The sequence below is a fragment of the Oryx dammah genome, unplaced genomic scaffold (assembly GCF_014754425.2).
Source record: "Oryx dammah isolate SB20612 unplaced genomic scaffold, SCBI_Odam_1.1 HiC_scaffold_20, whole genome shotgun sequence".
Taxonomy (NCBI): domain Eukaryota; kingdom Metazoa; phylum Chordata; class Mammalia; order Artiodactyla; family Bovidae; genus Oryx; species Oryx dammah.
The window spans coordinates 38,576,183-38,594,208 of NW_024070204.1; the positions used below are offsets into that span (position 1 = coordinate 38,576,183).

At 40.1% G+C, this 18,026-nt stretch overlaps 1 protein-coding gene and 1 pseudogene across 1 annotated transcript in view; both read right to left on the bottom strand.

Annotated features, from left to right (window-relative positions):
- Positions 1-18,026, bottom strand: part of OXCT1 (3-oxoacid CoA-transferase 1) — a 159,965-nt gene that overhangs the window by 4,843 nt on the left and 137,096 nt on the right. The window contains exons 15-16 of the mRNA XM_040262424.1: positions 11,471-11,551; positions 3,494-3,595 (exon numbers count right to left, since the gene is read on the bottom strand). Coding sequence (XP_040118358.1) covers positions 3,494-3,595; positions 11,471-11,551 — 183 coding nt within the window. The remainder of the gene's footprint in view (positions 1-3,493; positions 3,596-11,470; positions 11,552-18,026) is intronic.
- On the bottom strand, positions 4,522-5,131 carry LOC120879425 (annotated as a pseudogene).

The window sequence follows — 18,026 nt, forward strand, 5'->3', positions numbered from 1 at the left end:
GAAAATGTGTGTATGGCTTTACCAACCAACAGTGCTGGTGTCAAGCATTTATTCCCCACTGCTCATGGGAAAGGACACTTATCAGTGTAATACTCTGGCCTCAAGTGTGTCCCCTAAGAATGATTTGGGCAGAGGAACTGGGGGTATGTGGAACACAGTCTGACCCTTCTTCCTCAGCCTTCTGTAGGGAGCATGTGCTGTTTTGCTTTCAGCCACATGGAAAGAAGTTCAGTAGAAAAGACTCTCCCCTGCGTGGAAGGCCTCAGTTTTCAAGGCTGCCTATAACTGGGAGTGGAGGTTCCTCTCACTTCAGGGGTTTGTAATTGGGAAAGCTTATATGGCTGTACATCTAAGCCATATTCTTCATTCTAGGCTTTATAACATGATGTTTTAACCTCTGCTTGTCCAACTCATTTATCTCTCTCAATAGATTTGGAACTCAATCTCCAAGAAATACAGAGGAAAGTCCCTTTCTTCATAACAATTGCATTTTGAAGGAGAGCGATCATATGGAACAAGACCTCTGTCCATTATGGGTTGGCTTCTTTTGCTATCAACTACTCCTGACCAGAATCTTATTTTAGAAGTGTGAGGAAGTTTCCTGAAATATAGTCAATATTTGGATTTCTTTTACAAAACGTCTACTGCTTTCTCTGGAGTTTCAGATGTAACATGACAGAGACTTTCCTACTAATTGAAAAGAAAATTCCTTTCTACTCACATTATGGTTACTGTGAATTTTTTAAGAAGCTATTTCAAGTGATACCTAAAGGACACATTTCCCTTCACATTTTTTGTTTTTGCTAATTGCACTGTAACATACAGGAAAGTCTTAGTCACTCTTTTTTTTTAATGCTCAGATATTTCATAACCATTATTTTTAATACCCTGAAACCTCAATTTTGTCATGTCCTATTATCTGGCGTTGTCATATTTGTTTTTTTCTTTGAAATTCTCAGGATTTTCTCCATCAACTCACATCTACATTCTATATCCTTTGCCCAGTCCCTTACCCATATTCTTAGATACATGGGATTTTTACCAACACATTTTCATATTTACTTTGACCGAGGTCTTTAGCTTTCTTTGGGCTAACTATTCCTTTCTAAAATGTTCACTTCTCAGTATACAGTGAAGGCTGAGTGGCCTTTGTCAAACAGAGATCTTGAGTAAGCTCTAAGTAAGCAGTCACATAGAGTAAAATGCTATCTATGCAGTAATAATCATGAGGTATCTTTTGAATTATCAAATAAAGAGATGCTATCCCAATGTACTTTATTATTAAATGTAGCTTGTTGATAACCCAGCTATTAAACAGAACTTATTATGAATAAGAACACTTCGGTCTCTAGTCTTTCAGAGAATTTGATACATGTGGTTTCATCTGTCAGGGTCTAAAGAGATGCCATTGATCATTAGATCCTCAAAATCCAGTTGGGATGGCTTAGCTGATACTACTAGACCTTTTCATTTTCAGAGCAATGTTGACATAAAAATTAACACTTCATTTCAACAGCCTCATTTAGAGGAAACAAAATTATACGTCAATGCCAAAAGAGGAGGGTTGCTACTGCGATTAGAGAGGTGCCACAGAGATATTTTTCAATGTATCAAGACATGGAAACTAGCACTTAAAAAACAAAGCAAAAACAGTAAAAATCCATCTTTTTCATTCTTGATTTACCTACATGACTTAAAAAGAAAAAAAAAACTGATAACAATGAGGATCTTCTTTTATAATTCTCTTCTGTAGCAGAGATTTGAACATTCTATAGAATGTCTCAAAAATGTCATCTACTGAAGAAGGGGTTAACTTATCCACAGAGGGAAAAAATATAAAGAATAGCTAATTAAGGAAGAAGAACTGTTTGCTTTCATCACTGGAGTAAGGAATTCTAAATAGTTAAACTATAAACAAATCCCATTTGTTACCCACTGAGGTCACTGAAAAGTTAATTAAAGATGCGCTTTTCATGTAAGGAATTGTTGGAAGACTTCTTTTTTCTGAAAGGAAATTCAAAGAAGGTTAATAGACAAAGACCTTCACACAGTACCAGAAACAGTTATATGTGGATCATGAATTATGCAGAACAATTGTGTTTACAGATGTTGGTTAAGCACTAATAGGTACCAGCCAATCATGTAGTACCTCAGGAAGAAATGTATGAAATACATGCATGATTTATCAAGTAAGTTCCTTGGTTGCTCAGATGGTAGAGAATCTGGCTGCAATGTGGGTCAGGTTGATCCTCATTGGGTCAGGAAGACCCCTAGAGAAAGAAAAGGCAACCCACTTCAGTATTCTTGCCTAGAAAATTCAGTGGACAAAGAAGCCTGATGGGCTACAGTCCACAGGGTTGCAAAGAGTCAGACTTGACTGAGTGACTAACAGTTCGCTAAATTACTTTCTCCAGGATGGGTAGCTGCAATATTTCTTCTCATTATAAATATATTTCATTTTAACATGTAGAGCTGTTCTTAAAAAGGTACATGAGAAGCAAAGTCTATTTCTTCATTTTTCAGCCACATTTCACCTTTACTTTCAATTAACTCCAAAGGGACTGAACTCTCTGCCCAATCAATCCCATCAGTTTGGTGACTGGTGATTCACAAATAAGCTCTTATATTAAAAGGCCATTATTTATATTATCAGGCCCGAGCTGGTCTCAGTAGTAAAGAATCCACCGGCCAATGCAGGAGGCACAGGTTCACAGGTTTGATCCCTGGGTTGAGAAGATCTCCTGGAGAAGGGAATGGCTACCGACTTCAGTATTCTTGCCTGAAGAATTCCATGGACATAAGAGCCTGGCAGGCTACAGTCCATGGGATCGCAAAGAACTGGACACAACTGAGTGACCCCGTGGACTTTATTCTCTGTTTTAAAAAAGGATTTGAAGATTTCTTAGCGGATACTCCCAATGTTCTAATATGCTTTGTAAGTCAGAGTTTTAAAGCACACAGTTTTTCTTCAAATACAGGAATCATCTATTTTGTGATTATCAATCCAGTGGTGTCAAAAGCTCAACATTCTAAGATCGCCCATAGATGGAATGATCAGGCAAAGAAGTTAATCAGAGAGAAAATCAAATTCCACACATACATTTCAAAATAAGGAAGAATCATTTGTCTGTGTGTAGCTTACATTTTTTAGTTAATTAAGTTTGGCTGTGCCCAATACATAACCCAGGAACAGAGGACTGCAAGGAATGTTACAGCAAATAGCTTAGAGCTCAAGCTCAACCTGCTGTTTGCAGCAGCTCCTGGTGGTTCCTCCCCCTCCTGCTTCTGATCCCTGAGCCAACCCCGTCCCCTGAGTCAGAGCCTGTTCCTGCTCCCACCTGCTCTCACTGGAGGCACCCATCCTTCCACTTCTGTTCCTGCAAAGGTCAACTCCAAAAATGATCACAAATTAATGGTTCTTGTCCCATAAATACCCATTAATCAAGCTCGGGGTACAGGACAAGTGGCTGGATTTGTTCATAGAAACACTTACTGTGAAATCACACCCAGTGCTCTTTTTTATGTCATCCACTGTCAGGCCTTCCCAGAGTTCAATGAGAGTCAGACCCTTCTTGTTGTCCACATCAAACACAGCCTGTCAAAATCGAGAAAATGACAATGACTATTCATATCACTGTAATTATTTTATAGCACAAAACAGAAATAACCTCACAAGTTTTTTAAGGACAGAAAAGACCCAGGGTAAAAGACTGAAAATCAGCAATGAAAACATGTCAACTGTAACTACTATATTTTGGTGAGAATAAATGCCAATTCCTTAATTGGCAATTAGTTGGGGAGTGCTGTTGATGCCAGAAAATAAATGAATGCTGACTATTGATGGCATTTGCCACTATTATAACCAGTTTTTTTTTTTAACTACTTTCCTTTTGTTAGATCTAATATTTTTGGTCAAAATTTAATTTGGCAATTAACAATGATCTGAAAAAAAAGGAGGAAGAAAAGCAAGGAGGGAGGAGAGATTTAGAAGGTGAAAGTATAGGGATGATGGGGGAAAATTGACTGATGCTTCTCAGTAAATTACCGGAAACAAAAGCAGGTGGTCTGAAGTAGCTAGGAGTTAATTGTAAAGGGACAGTTTACCCTGAAAGACAACCCCCTCCCCCAGGTAAATATTAAAGCTTTCCCTTAAGTCCTGTGAAAACACACCAATCTGAAAGCATAGAGACTCTCCCTCTAGTATGGAAATCAAATGAAGATGCTTACGTTTACGACAAGCATGAGAAGGCTCACCCCACCCTAAACATTGCATTTCAACATTCTGATTGGTTATACTAGGTGATGGTCGTGCCAATTGGTATAGCTTGACCCAAGCAGGTAGATTCAACCAGCTGTGTCTGATACAGAACACATGTGGTCACTCTTGGTAATACAACAAATTGAGTAGAAGGGACCCACAAAGTCACGCAATAAAATCTTCCACACAAGAATTCCTCAAAGCATCCTTCTGAGATGGTCTCTGGGGCTTTGTTTAGAAACTTCCAGTGGTAGAAGGCTCACTTTCTTTTTTTTTTTTTACCATGTAATTATTTTTTAATGTCCAGAGTTTGTAATTCCAGGGCCAGAGCTGTCTCCTGGACTCACGCTTATAAGCTCTCAATTGGCCTGTGAGGCCAGTAGGGGTACTTCTTCTTGTCTAATTTGGTTTCTGGGAAGACTTCATTCAAGTCCTCAATGGTCATCTGATCAAATGGAATTATGTTCTTCATCTTCTCCAGCTCTTTCTCATATTCCTGAATCCTGGTCTTTGATTGAGTCAAAAACTCAGCACAACTTTTCACATCTTCTTTTTCTTCAGCATCCACCTGGGCAGTATATTAATCCTCTGGTATAGGAACCTTCAAGGCATTAAACTTCTTCTCAAAGTCATCCACCAAACCAGCCTTTGTCACGTTGGCCTTGTAGTAAGCCCAGTGGATGGCAGGTGGCTTCTCAGGCAGAGTAGCCAACCTGGAGGTTAGGGTCTCATTCCAGGACTTCAAGGAGTTAGCCAAGACCTTCTGGTTTCGAGGGATGATCTCCCCAAAAGCTACCCAGTCAATGGTTTTCAGAGCAAGTTTCCGTCCAGCCATCTTGAGATCCTTCACCGACCCCGGGCGGCCCGCAGTCCACAGCCAGAAGGCTCACTTTCTAAGGCAGTTCAATTCAGTTCAGTCGCTCAGTCGTGTCCGACTCTTTGTGACCCCGTGAATTGCAGCATGCCAGGCCTCCCTGTCTGTCACCAACTCCCAGAGTTCACTCAGACTCACGTCCATCGAGTCAGTGATGCCATCCAGCCATCTCATACTCTGTCGTCCCCTTCTCCTCCTGCCCCCAATCCCTCCCAGCATCAGAGTCTTTTCTAATGAGTCAACTCTTCGCATGAGGTGGCCAAAGTACTGGAGTTTCAGCTTTAGCATCATTCCTACCAAAGAAATCCCAGGGTTGATCTCCTTCAGAACGGACTGGTTGGATCTCCTTGCAGTCCAAGGGACTCTCAAGAGTCTTCTCCAACACCACACTTCAGAAGCATCAATTCTTCGGCGTTCAACTTTCTTCACAGTCCAACTCTCACATCCATACATGACTAGTGGAAAAACCATAGCCTTGACTAGACGGACCTTAGTTGGCAAAGTAATGTCTCTGCTTTTGAATATGCTATCTAGGTTGGTCATAACTTTTCTTCCAAGGAGTAAGCATCTTTTAATTTCATGGCTGCAATCACCATCTGCAGTGATTTTGGAGCCCCCCAAAATAAAGTCTGACACTATTTCCACTGTTTCTCCATCTATTTGGCATGAAGTGATGGGACCGGATGCCATGATCTTCGTTTTCTTAATGTTGAGCTTTAGGCCAACTTTTTCACTCTCCACTTTCACTTTCATCAAGAGGCTTTTTAGTTCCTCTTCACTTTCTGCCATAAGGCAGATTACCTACCAATAGGAAGCTCTAACTGCAAGAAGCGAAACTGCTTCCCTAAACATTCACTCATGGACTCTACAGTAAGTTGTCCTCCCATGCACAGGAACTGTTCCCTCTTCCAGTTTTCAAGATCAGTCTTCCTCAGACTTAAATTTTATGTTTCCCAGACCTCTCCTCTCCTCTGGAATTACCTTAAATTCAACTATTATTTGCAGCCTTAGAATCTTTATTTTCATCTAGCTTGGAAGTCCATCCCTAAATTGACATTTTTAAACACACTCCTGGAGGCTATTAAAAAGACACAGCACTGTGTACTCCAATATAAAATAGAAATTTTTAAAATAATAAAAAAGAAGACACAACAATATGTAGCAGAAGGAATCCTGGCTTTCAAGATGAACTGGAATTCCAGCTCAGCTGACAATAGCTATGTAATCTTCGCTGAACCTGTCCTCACATCTGTAGATGTATGTCAAACAAACCTACTTCCCAAGATTGTTATACAGGACAAATATAATAACAAAGCTACTCTGAGCAGCTGGCCTCATGCCTGAGACATAGCAAGGACACCACAGAGACATATTCTTTCTCCCACATGTGTGTATGTGTGTGAACACAAATTAAAGCCTCCAAATGATTATCTGTCTCCAGATAATTGATATTTCTCCTCAGGAGCAAAACATTAAGGGAACTAGTGATATTTGCTTTGTTTGATGAATACATAGACACCTGATTGGTTTTACTGGAAAAGATGATTTAAATTTGAGATGATATATTTCAGCAAACTTTTTTGTTTCCACATTTTTCTGTTCCTAAAGAAACTTTTTTCAGCTGAAATATGTTTTGAGGGGGAAAAAATTATCGGTGAGGAACGTCCATATGAGGCAGTAGGTTATTCAATTTCAAAATGACAATTACATTTTTTTTTAATTGGCAACTTTTTATTTGCAGAAAATGTGTCTGGAGCATCATTCATACTATATTCTTTCCCTTGTATTATGAACAACCACAAATTTATCAAAATGGAACAAATAAGAGGAAAAGAGCCTTACTGTGTATAACTGTGGTATTATGAGTATAAGGCTTTGGTGATCAAGAAGATAAACTCTGTGGCAAATGACACTGCTTTTAAAAACCTTTTATTAACATCTTTATCAATCCCTAATTAGCTCTCAAGGTCATATATTAGAAAACTAAGCATTATGAATTTTTAAAAAAATGAGAAACCTACTTTTGAAATATTGAGGGAGATTCCCCACTTAGTCATATAAAGTGTAAACAAAAACTTGATAAAAGACAGACACTAAAATCTAAAAGCTACAACCAACTGTTCAACTACCAAGAATAATATTTCAATTACTTTGTTTTACAAATGAATAATTTTATAATTTTTTTTACCATCATAACAGGCTGCATTATGGATAAAGCAATTAGTCACAGCCCAAGTGCTGTTGAGGAAGGCATTTATCATCCCATCATTCTAGCAACACAAAACCAAGAAAGCAGAGTTGTAATATCTCTGAAGCCTCTTTCAAATGGCAGGCAACTAATGGAACTTTCCTTAAGAGGTGAAAATGGAACTCCAGTCCCACATCTGCTCTGGCAGCGTGGTCACAGTCATTAAACTTAACAGCAAGGCAGCGTTTAGTAAGCATCTAGTATGTATAGAGCACAGGGGAAATACCCTACCTACTCCATTCCCTGAGGCACCCAAAGTGCCACACCTAGCCCCTTTATCTACACAACGCCACCCACAGGTGAGGTTCCAGTTACCCCCGTCAGCTAATGAGCTCACACATTCTTTCAAACAGTGACCTCTCTGAGCTCCAGATACCTATCTCTACTTGTTTAACAGAAATCTCAGACTGCATACTTTGGATGTCACCTTACTCAGGAGTATCAAGTTGAGTATGTTCAAACAAAACCTATTTTTTCGCTGCCTCCCCTTGCTCCTCCCTTTCTCTTCCTGAAGAGCCAGGCTTCATTAAAGATAAAAGAGGTAAACCATGACTCTAGCCAGAAAACTCAGGAATCACCTCTGCCTTAGCGACTATGCCCCATTCATCACCAAGTTAGGTTGAGTCCATCTCCTAAATCTTTCTGAAATCTCTCTTTGGGTCTTACAGTTCAGGACCTTGATATTTCTGACCAAGATACCTGAAGGGAGGTCTCATGGCTTCTCCCCCTACTCTATAAAAACCACATGGCTCTTTACAAAATGCAAATCTAATCAATGGTGTCCCCAACTATTAAAAATCATGAAAGTGAAAATGAAAAATTTGATCAATTGTGTCCAACTCTTTGTGACCCCATGGACTATACAGTCCATGGAATTCTCCAGGCCAGAATACTGGAGTGGGTAGCCTCTCCCTTCTCCAGGGGATCTTCCCAACCCGGGGATGGAACCCAGGTCTCCCACATTGCAGGTGGATTCTTTATCAGCTGAGCCACAAGGGCAAAGTCCATTAAAAATCATGAAGGGCTCCCAACTGCCTTCTATATAAAACCCAAATTTATTAACAATATATCCACATTCCTTCATAATTCGGCCCCTCACTGGCTTTTCACCTTCAGCCTTCAAAGTCCCTGGCTATACCTCCCTCCATGCTGTCCCACGCTCCACACCGTCCCACATGCAAGTCCTTGAGTAAGCTGTGTTTTCATACCTCTGTGACTCTGCCTGTTTTCTTCCTTTTGCCTAGAAGGGCCTCTTTGGTCTTATTTTCACTTATAAAAACTCATATTTATTTTTCAAGACTCATCACTCAATCTATTAATTTTCTCATCAAGGAACGTATGGTATTTATTCAACAGGCATTCACTGTGTACAGGTCAAGCATTATGCTCAGTGTTGGATAAATAGTAATGAGTGAGACAGGCAGAGCTCAGAGGTTATTTCAATACACTGCTAAGTTAGGGTGGAGTCCTAAGACTCAGGGAAGCAATGACAAGACTTAGGGACAGATAGGGAAGGTTTGCCAGAAGAATAAATAGCTGAGACATAAACGATGAGCAGGAATTAACCAGATGGGTAGGGTGGGAAGAGCATGCCAGGGAGAGAGACAGGATGTGCAAAGTCCCAGAAGAACATGGTGTGTGTTGGGGGGAAAGGTGCAAGTGATGCCACATAGCATTTAGGATGGTAGAGGTGGGGAGAATGTTAAGGCAAAAAGAGAGCAACAGACTGGAGGAGAAAAGATTCAGACTGTGAAATGCCTTGCAGTTAAGAGCTTATATTTGATGGGAATTCCCTGGTGGTCCAGTGGTTAGGACTCAGCTCTCACTGCTGAGAGTTGTTCTTTTGTTGTCATTGAGACCCTCAGTCCTGTCCAACTATTTGCAACCTCATGGACTGTAGCCTGCTATGCTTCTCTGTCCATGGGATTCCCCAGGGAAAGATACTGGGGTGGGTTTCCACTTTCTTCTCCAGGGGATCTTCCTGACCCAGGAATCAAACCCATGTCTCCTGTGTTGGCAGGCGGATTCTTTACCACTGAGACTACTAGGGCCTGGGTTCAAACCCTGGTGTTGGGGAACTAAGATCATACAAGCTGTGCAGTGTGGCCAAAAAAAAGAGAGAGAAAGAGAGAAAAACTTATATCTGATACCACTTAGAAGCTTTCCTGAGACTCTCTTGAGGCTGCTAAGCAGCCTTCCTCTGTGTTCCCAACTCAGCATCCGACCTGGCACATCTCTCCTGTGCACTTTACTGCATGCATTACTCTAACTGCTGGCACCTCTGGATGCTGGATGTCAGCTCCCCCTGAACGTGCTCCTGGGCGGCAGACTGTCCTTTCTGAGCCCACTGTTGGCAATAGCCTGCCTCTGAGAAGGAGCTCAGAAATACTTATGAAATGAAAGGATGTACAAAACAATAATGCAGATGGAGAGAAAGCGTAGAAAGCTTTTTCAAATGGCAGTGAAGTTAAATAACATATAAGCAATCTCATGAGAAAATGCAGGCATGTAATCAGTAGTTCCCAAGCTTTTTTGGCACCAGGGACTGGTTTAGTGGAAGACAATTTTTCCACAGACTGGGGGTAGCAGGTGGGATGGTTCAGGTGGTAATGTGAAAGCCAAGGAGCGATGGGAAGAAGCAGATGAAGCTTTGGTTGCTCATCTTAACGCTCACCTCCGGCTACGCCAGCCAGGTTTAAGATGGGTTACCCATGGGGCTAGGGGCCCCTATATTAGATGTTAAGTGCCAAAGGGTGGGCCACTCTGAGGATGAAATTGTGAGTGCTAAGTTACCTGAAACCTCTTCATGATGAAGCTGAAAATTATATTAAAAGATGGGTAGAATTTGGGGAGTTGTTCCACATGAAAGCACTTAACTGGTAAGAACAAGGCGAGGGCGCCCATGAAGGGGGGTCAGGGAGAAGAGGAAGATCGGGGGTAAAATGCGGCTGGGATTGCCCTTAGAAGCTGCACCGCATTACTTTATTAAAGAAAACAGGAGCAAGGGCTGTTTTGTCTTTGATTTCAAAGTAATGGATTCTTTTCAACAAGTCCTGTCCATGATTGTGGAGGAGTTTAAGAAATGATAAGACTTGGAATAAATGGTAGTTAAATTTGTGCTCTTTTATATGCTTGTTCTTCTCTACGGGTCATCTTTATGGATATAAACTGCCCTAGGGGCAGGCACCATTTTAGGATAAAACTCTCCTTAAAATGTGGCTTCTGAAAAGTATTATAAGCCTTCTGCTTCAAAAGGCTGCTTTAGGGTGCCTCGAACCACAACTGAATGAGGGTTCTAAACCAGATTGATGCCAAAAGGAACAGCACCATTATGAAAAAACAAACAAACAAACTCTTGATCTAGAGAATTCTGTCCTGTGGTTCATCAAAATATTAAATCAAAACAATGGAAATGACACCCTCCTGGCTCACTTACGAGAACAATGTCATTCTAGCATCACAGGTTCAAATCTGGGTCAGAAAGGAACTACAGCACCTGCAGTGATGCTGCTCTCTCAGTTTCAATTTACCAGTAACAATTTTCTATCAAAGAAGATAATATCTAGAGGCCCTCTAAAACACAGGTGTGTTCTGAAGTCCACTTTATGCAAGAACCAAAGAACAGAGTTTTCTGGTTCACTGTGGGGGCCATACTGCAATTTGTACCTAAATGGTTAAAACCTAATTTTTACTGAGTTTCCTAAAATGAGATCCAACAATGTGTACTTGTGATTCAGGAAATCAAAGAAGACAGAAATGATAAATATATTCTTAACTTTGTATAGATCATCTATTGTATTAGTCATAAGGCTCAATATAACTTTGATTGTATCACACTGTCAAAGTTACCAAGGGGAGGAGTTCAACTTTGTGTGTGTATGTATATTTCCAGAGAAGTTCACTTAAGAATTCTGCATCCAGAAACATTAAATTGATGAATCTTCCTACTCAGTCTACCCACAGATTAAATTAATCCCAAGACTACCAATGTAATACACTTTTAGAAAGTAACAAAAAGTTCTAAAATGCTTATACATTTTTTTAAAAAGGTAGCAGGCACTAAAGGAAATAAAAGAGAAAGGCACTTTACCTTTTCAGTAATGATACGGTTGACACACTGCTTTCCTGTTAGAGGTAATGTACATTTCTCCATGATTTTATGTGCATTTCCCTGTTTTAAAAAACATCAAAAAGAGTAGTTAGGGGCTGATTCTTATTTAGAATTAATTGTCTCCTAAGTACAGGCTGTTTCAAAAACTTGCGCCATCATGCTTTCACCTTTCTAGAGGCAGCTTGTGTTCCTACAGTAATTTAAGGAGAAATACAAATGAGTAGCCAAAGGCATAACTGGTTTAGTTGGGAAACAGCCAGCCACAGATTTGATCTCTCAAGTCTCCGCCCTTAGATTTCCCAAGGAAGGGTCTCCTTGACAAATGAGTTATTTTTTAACCAAGGGTAGGGGGCATACACAGGATGCGAATGCATGTTATATATTCCTTCAAGTTTTATTTTTATTTGTTGAAAAAGTAATATATTCACAGAAAACAGCAGTTCTGGACTCCCCTCTGTATCCTCAGACATACTCTGAACAGGAAATCAATTTCAACTTTACTTAGCATTTTTCTATATATTTTTATACATTTTCTTCTCACCTCTGCATTTTAAAATTTTTATTTTATAACAAATTTTACTTTACTATCTACTATGGCTTACTACAGGATATTAAATATAGTTTTCCATGCTATATGACAGGACCTTGTTGTTTATCCACCCTATATACAATAGCTTGCATCTACTAGACCCAAACTTCCAATTTAACCCTCCCCTGCCCACCTGCTTTCACAACTCTGTTTCTTTTTATTTTTATTTTTTGGCTGAGCAACATGGCTTGTGGGACTTTAGTTTTCCAAAAAGGGATCAAACCTGAGCCCTAAGCAGTGAAAATGCTGAGTCGTAACCACCAGACTGCCGAGAATCCCTTACAGGAATTCTGTTCTCTATGTCTGTGAGGCTGTTTCTGTTTCACAGGTAAGTTAATTGTGTCATATCTTAGATACCACATGTAAGTGATATCATAGATATTTTTCTTTCCCTGTCTGACTTACTTCACTCAATATGATCTCTAGACTCATCCATGTAGTTACACATGGCATCATTTTATTCTTTTTTATGGCTTAGTAGTACTCTAGTATATATATTAATTAATGTGCATATTATTTGATATGTAATACTATATACATGTGTGTGTATATATATATCTTCTTTATCCTTTCATTTGTCAATGGACATGTAGGTTTCCATTTCTTGGCTATTATAAGTAGTGTTGCTATGAACCTAGGCGTCCCTGTATCTTTTAAAATTAGAATTTTGTCCAGATATACGCCCAAGAACGGGACTACTAACTCCCAGGACAACTCTATTTTTAGTTTTCTGAGGAACCTTCATACTGTTTTCCACAGTGGCTGTACCAATTTACATTCCCACCAAAAGTGTAAGAGGGCTCCCTTTTCTCCTCACCCTCTGCAGCATTTAGCGTTTGTTAACTTTTTAATGATGGCCATTCTGACTGGAATGAGGTGATACCTCAATGTAGTTTGATTTGCATTTCTCTAAAACTAGTGATGCTGAGCATCTTTTCATGTGCTTATTGGCCATCTGTATGTCTTCTTTGGAGAAATATCTATTTAGGTCTTCTGCCGATTTTTTCACTGGGTTGTCTGGTTTTTTGTTATTGAGTTGTATGAGCTGTTTGTGTATTTTGGAAATTAAGACCTTGTTGGTTCCATTTTTTCAAATATTTCCTCCCAGCCTGTAGGTCATCTTTTCATTTTACGGTTTCCTTTGCTGTGCAAAGGAAATGTGGTTAGGTTCCATTTGTTTATCTTTGCTTTTATTTCTATTGCCTTGCGAGGCTGCTCTAAAAAAATACTGCCATAATTTATGTTAGAGAATGTTTTGTCTATGTTCTCTTCTAGTTTTATGTTGTCATGTCTTATATTTAAGTCTTTAAGCCATTTTGAGTTTATTTCTGTGTATGGTGTTAGGTAGTATTTTAATTTCATTCTTTTACATGTAGCTGTCCAGTTTCCCCACAACTTACCAAAGAGACAGTTTTTTCTCTATTGTATATTCTTGCCTCCTTTGTTGAAGATTAATTGACCAAGGGTGTGTGATTTTATTTCTTGGCTCTGTATTCTGTTCCATTGAAACTCTGCATTTTTAAAAACTATGTTGACCAAGCTATTTATGTTTTAATTAATCAGCTTTAGGTATTATCTATTAACTTCTTACAGGGGCACAAGAAGACTTTCCTCTCCTACAAACCTCCATGCTTCATCATCTTCAGTTCACCCAGAGTAGCTATGTCACAATTCGTACATAACTCGTCAGAATTTACACCATGCTGGCAAAATGATTGTAAAATGGCTCAATGATGCCCCAGGCAGTGTAGAAAACCATGATTATATTCACTTTCTTATATAGCTATTTGCCTTTCCTGGAATATATCTGGGCCTCCATTTGCTCACTGGTAAAATGTGTGTGCTGGTCTATAGTCATATTTTTTTTTCAAAGTTTCCTTCAGCTACACTACCTTTTCTTCAAACATGAAAGAGGGATTGAGATGGGAAGCAGGTCTTCAACCATCAACCCCTTTCTGCCATTCCCTACTCCCCCAACCCTGCGCGATACAGAGGTGACTGATGGGGACCACCTCTGCAACACAGTTGAAACATTAGCTCTGATGATCTGATCTTCAGATCATTTTCTTCTGATTATGATGAAGCTCCTTTCTAAGGATCAAGTGCCAGAAGCCTAAATTACTATTTCCCTTGAGGCTGAAGGCTAATCTGTCATATTTTAGATCCTCTATTTAAAATGGCAAAAATGTTCCCACTGCTTCCACTTTGGGTCTAAAAGCACCACACATGATGCCATCATCATCTTTGGCCATCTCCAAGGTTTACCTTCTCAGTTATGCACCACTGTCTGGCTTATGTCTCTCTCAAAACTGCTACCACACCAAGTAGGATCAGAAGCAATGGATTTCAAATAACTGGGCTTAAGATTTTACTCCTCGTGATAACATGTCAGTGCACCAACATACGAGCAATTAAGAGGCTTTAGTATACTTAATCCAGTGTATGGCACAAAAGACAGTCAGTGTTTTTTGAATGAATGAATGGGGAAAAAGGGGGAATTCCATTGGGAATCTTGGGTGAATCTCAAAAAATGACAAACTGTATTACTTTAATTTAGTCAAAATTAGTGCTAAATATATATATATATATAGAGTGGATAGACATTACACCAAACTGTATGTTTCTAGATTTTACTGTGTAAGAAAATTTATAGCTGTAGAAATAAAACCTCATTTCTGCTTCATTTTTAATGATCTATTTTCATTCCCAGATTTCAAAGAAAGCTTGCACGTGTCACAGATGCTTAATTAAAGAGCTGAAATTAATGATGAATGTTCGAACTTCTATAGTTGTCAGGACTCCTTGCACGTCATATAACTCAAATAAGACATGTCACAATGAATTCCAGGTCTGCGTGTGAACAAAGTGAACAATCTGTGGGCCTCCAAGGAACGTTTTCTGTGGGGAGCTCTTACTTAGTTCCCATTATTTGAGCAAGATCTACATCTGGTGTGAAAGCAGCCACTTGGGTTCCAATGAACAACCAACTTTGGTTTCGGAGAACTTCAACTACCAGAATTAACTGTGCCCTACCAAGACAGAGGGCCTTCCCTGGTAGCTCAGCTGGTAAGGAATCTGCCTATAATGCAGGAGACCTCGGTTCAATTCCTGGGTTGGAAGATCCCCTGGAGAAGGGATAGGCTACCCACTCCAGTATTCCTGGGCTTCCCTAGTGGCTCAGACAGTAAAGAATCCACCTGCAATGCAGGAGACCTGGGTTCAATCTCTGGCTTTGGAAGATCCCCTGGAGGAGGCCATGGCAACCCATGCCAGTATTCTTGCCTGAAGAATCCCCATGGATAGAGGAGCCTGGCGGGCTACAGTCCATGGAGCCAAAAAGAGACGGACATGACTGAACAATTAAGCACAGCACAGCATATCATCAAGACACGCCTTTCAGAAATCATTTTCCATGTAAACAGTACAGCTCAGTGATTCAGAGCAGAGTAAAAGGTCCTGAGTGTAAAGCCTCACTCCACTCCACACTAGCTGGGCAAGGATCCTGTGTCTATGCTTATCCATCTGCTATACCTCAGGGGTGACTGTGAGTGTCCAGCACTTAGCAAGTGCTCAGTACCCTTGAACTGTTTACATAACGTATACTGAATATTTCCACAATCTACTAGGGAATTCTTTAGGCTTTCTTGGTGGCTCAGATGGTAAAGAATCTGCTTACAATGCAGGAGACCCAGGTTTGATCCCTGGGTGGGGAAGATCCCCCGGAGAAGGCAATGGCAACCCACTCCAGTATTCTTGCCTAAAGAATCCCATGGACAGAGCAGCCTGACAGGCTACATGGGGACCTACATGGACACAGTCCATGGGGTCACAAAGAGTCCTATACAACTTAGCAACTAAACCACCAGGGAATTTTTCAGGGAAGTCTTAAGTTCCTTAATGAAGTTGAACACAGAATTACACAGAAAATGGCCTAAACAGAATTCCTGAGACCCACAGAACCAATGAAGCTGCAACCCATATTTGGGAGCAAACCATATGGCTGGCCTAGGATGGTAGCACCAAATTCTTGCAGTGAGAACAAGGTATCTAAATGACTCCATTCACACTGAGCTTCAAGACATAACACAGATCAAGGAAAAAGAGAAAATGAGATGCAGAAGGATTAAAGAATGTCACAATTTCAATATTCAACAATAGGTTAGCTATGAAGCCAAGATATGACTAACTCTCACTTGAGCACTCTATTCTAACCATGCCAGGCTGAGCCTTACAGTGTGCTATGATTCACAAAGCAGGAACAATCACTGGGTTTTTAGCAATAAAAAATAAATCCCCAAAAAGAGATGCAGTGTAGTGTGGTAGCAAAGAACACTTTATTAGGAGTCCAAAGACCGGGTGTTTCATTTTAACTCTTCCATTTAATTGTCATTTGGTCCTTTAAATTCTTTGTGCTGTGGTTTTCTTTTCAACTGCCAAGTCTTCTTCCTTACCTGATCACGGTAGGAAGGAATGTTCTGAAAGTGCAGTAAAGTGAGAGGGGTTGAATCTACACGTGAATTTTTAGGGTGAGTGGTGTCTTGTTCATCTCCATCAATCCACTCCTTTCTTTCTCCACAAAGAAATGTCAGAAAAGGTAGATGACCAGACACCAAGTGAAGCATCAAAAAAGCTCTGACTGGTCCTCAAGGCTTCTGATTTATATATATATTTCCTTCTTTGCTAACTTCATCATAACCCTGGTGAACATTTAAATCTCTTTCCTCCGCCTGCTTCTCCAGCTTTTCTCTTCCCTACTGCATCACTTACAGACCTCCTACAAAATCTAGGAAACCACCATTTTCTTTTTATCCAACCGAATACTTTCTATTACTTGTTTCATGGTGATGTCTCTTTAATTCTTTAGATAATCTGTGTGCAATTTTGCCAAATTCTTCAGTATAAATAATTCTGGTTAAATGGTAATAAACCCCTTGTCATCATTACAAGCTTCATGTTATCACAATAAACTTAATCCCAGATAACAAGTTCTCTATTTCACAGTGATTTTTGCATTCCATGTCAACACTTATCTGAGGCAAAAGAGCATTCATGTAAGACTTTGATTTACATAAAACCCCATTTCATGCCCATCTTTTCTGTTAAGTGTTTCTTAAATGTGCCCCAATATTATTTCTTCTTTCATGCGTCTTTTTTGGGAAAGCCTTGTGATCAAGTACAAAGAAGGCAAAGTATATAAGGTGGTTGCTCCTTAAGGGAACAAGTCTTCAAGGGTGTGTTCATGCCACCTGAAACACACTCCATGTACCCCTTCACCCCACATTTGAATGGAAACACCCGCCCCACTCTTCATGACTTGGCTCTGGTGTCATCTACCCTGGAGAAACCATCTCCAACATCCCCTATGGAGTGCCCCTATCCCAGTGTCCAAGGGACATTCCCAGCCTGCACTGCTTAGGCACTCTTGTGTTTGCTCTCCACAGATGTAATTGTTGCCTTCTCTTTACCCACCACTGGACTCTGAGCTCCCTGGATGCTGAAACAATTTATCTCTATATATTCAGCAATGAGTAGAGTACTAGACAAACCACAGTGATCAATAAATGCTGTCTGACTATTACAATTCTGATCCAAGGAATTTAGCAGCATTAGAGTTGTAAAATATCAGGTGGCTGAGTGTCTGTGGTCTACTGGAGGCTGCTTTAGTCCTAAGAAATGTACTTCTACCTCCTGAGCATCTCTGAGCTCACTAGGAGAAGTAAAGCTCGCAGAAGTGTGCAAAGGAACTTAGGGGAGATAGATAAAGGCATGAGCAAAGGGAGAAGCAAAGACACCTCAAAACTGTACTATAGACAATGCCCTTGTGGTCCACTGGTTAGGACTTCACAGTTTCACTGCCCTGGTCTGGGTTCAATCCCTGGTCAGGAAACTAATATCTCACAAGATATGTGGCAAAGCCAAAAAAAAAAAAAAGGACTGCATTATGAA